This window comes from Pholis gunnellus (assembly GCF_910591455.1).
Source record: "Pholis gunnellus genome assembly, chromosome: 6".
Taxonomy (NCBI): domain Eukaryota; kingdom Metazoa; phylum Chordata; class Actinopteri; order Perciformes; family Pholidae; genus Pholis; species Pholis gunnellus.
The window spans coordinates 22,227,509-22,228,830 of NC_136532.1; the positions used below are offsets into that span (position 1 = coordinate 22,227,509).

Here is a 1,322-nt window from a genome sequence, read left to right on the forward strand (position 1 = left end):
GAATCACCCAATACTGAACATTGTTGTGTAAAACGGGTGAGAAACAGCAAAAGTCTTTCACAGAACGGATTCTTCTGAAGTCAGATAATCTTGGTTAATAAATATAAAGGTCAGATTTAGTCTTCTCAAGACATGTCGATTTAAGAAAAAAAAAAAAAAAAAGGGGCCCTTGGCTATTTTGAGACAATTGCAGTCTAGAGAATTGGTTGAGCCATTATCTATTAAAATGCTGAATCTATTGCTTGAAATGAGAAATTCCTTAATCCCCATCCATTTTCCTCATCGGCAAAACACCCTGTCATTGCAAAACCCAATTAGTTCCAGGCTGGCCGGCAACAAGGAATATTAACATGAAGACATGAAGGGAGTATTGTACATCCAGGTTTTTACACATCCATTCCATGCAGAATACTAATTATTTTTCACCCGCAAATCATATTTCAACACTGATCAGGAGGCTGTGCCCAGGTTTGGGGGTCCACAAATATCACACAATATTGCATCTTCTGCATTGAAACACGAGTCACACACGGGTGACAAATGCAGAAAGAAAATAAGTCTTGAGGAAGGACAAGATCAGTTTTTTTTTTTAAACCCAGGAAAAGGGTCAGAAGGTCCACTCAAGAGTTTCTTTTTTTTTGTGTGTGGTTCTACCAGGCCTCGGAGCTGTCGCAGCTGGATCCAGGTGACGGGACTTCTGTGTCGCTGGTCAGGGCCCAGCCGTGTGGAGGGGAGTGCAGTTGCTCCATGTTTCCTCTGAGAAAGGTGAGCAGAGCGGTGGGGGAGTGGCTGGCCGGCTGACCGCTCTGGCTCTCCAGAAGCTGCACCAGGAAGGTGATGTAGCGCATGGCCAGACGCAGGATCTCGTTCTTGCTCAGCTTCTTCTCCGGAGGATGAGTGGGGATGAGCTTGCGGAGCTCGGCGAAGGCAGTGTTGACGTTGTGCTGGCGCCAGCGCTCCCTCGTGTTGGTGAACACCTTCCTGGTCATGGTGCCGGGTAGAGCTGTAACGATTAGTCGATTTATCGATTAGTCGATTGACAGAAAGTGAATCAGCCGCTATTTTGATCATTGAATAATGTTTTTTTGAAGATGTTATGCTTGTATTTCTTTATGCTCGTCTTTCTCATATATGATAGTTAACTGAACATCTTTGGGTTTTGGATGCTTATTTGGACAAAATAAGACATTTTGAGACGCCACCTTTGGCTGTGCGACATTATAAAGATAATTTTTCACTATTTATTTGGGACATTTTTATAAACAAACCGATTAATCAAGAAAATAATGTGCATTTTAATCAATAATAAAATAATCCGAGTT

The 1,322-nt window shown here is 42.6% G+C and overlaps 1 protein-coding gene across 1 annotated transcript; it reads right to left on the reverse strand.

Annotated features, from left to right (window-relative positions):
- Positions 1 to 650: 650 nt before the first annotated feature.
- On the reverse strand, positions 651 to 989 carry tal2 (T-cell acute lymphocytic leukemia 2; the record flags this gene model as incomplete). Its single annotated transcript, XM_079160848.1, has 1 exon — positions 651 to 989. The coding sequence occupies one exon, from the start codon at positions 987 to 989 to the stop codon at positions 651 to 653; it is 339 nt and encodes a 112-aa protein (XP_079016974.1).
- Between the last annotated feature and the right edge of the window lie 333 nt (positions 990 to 1,322).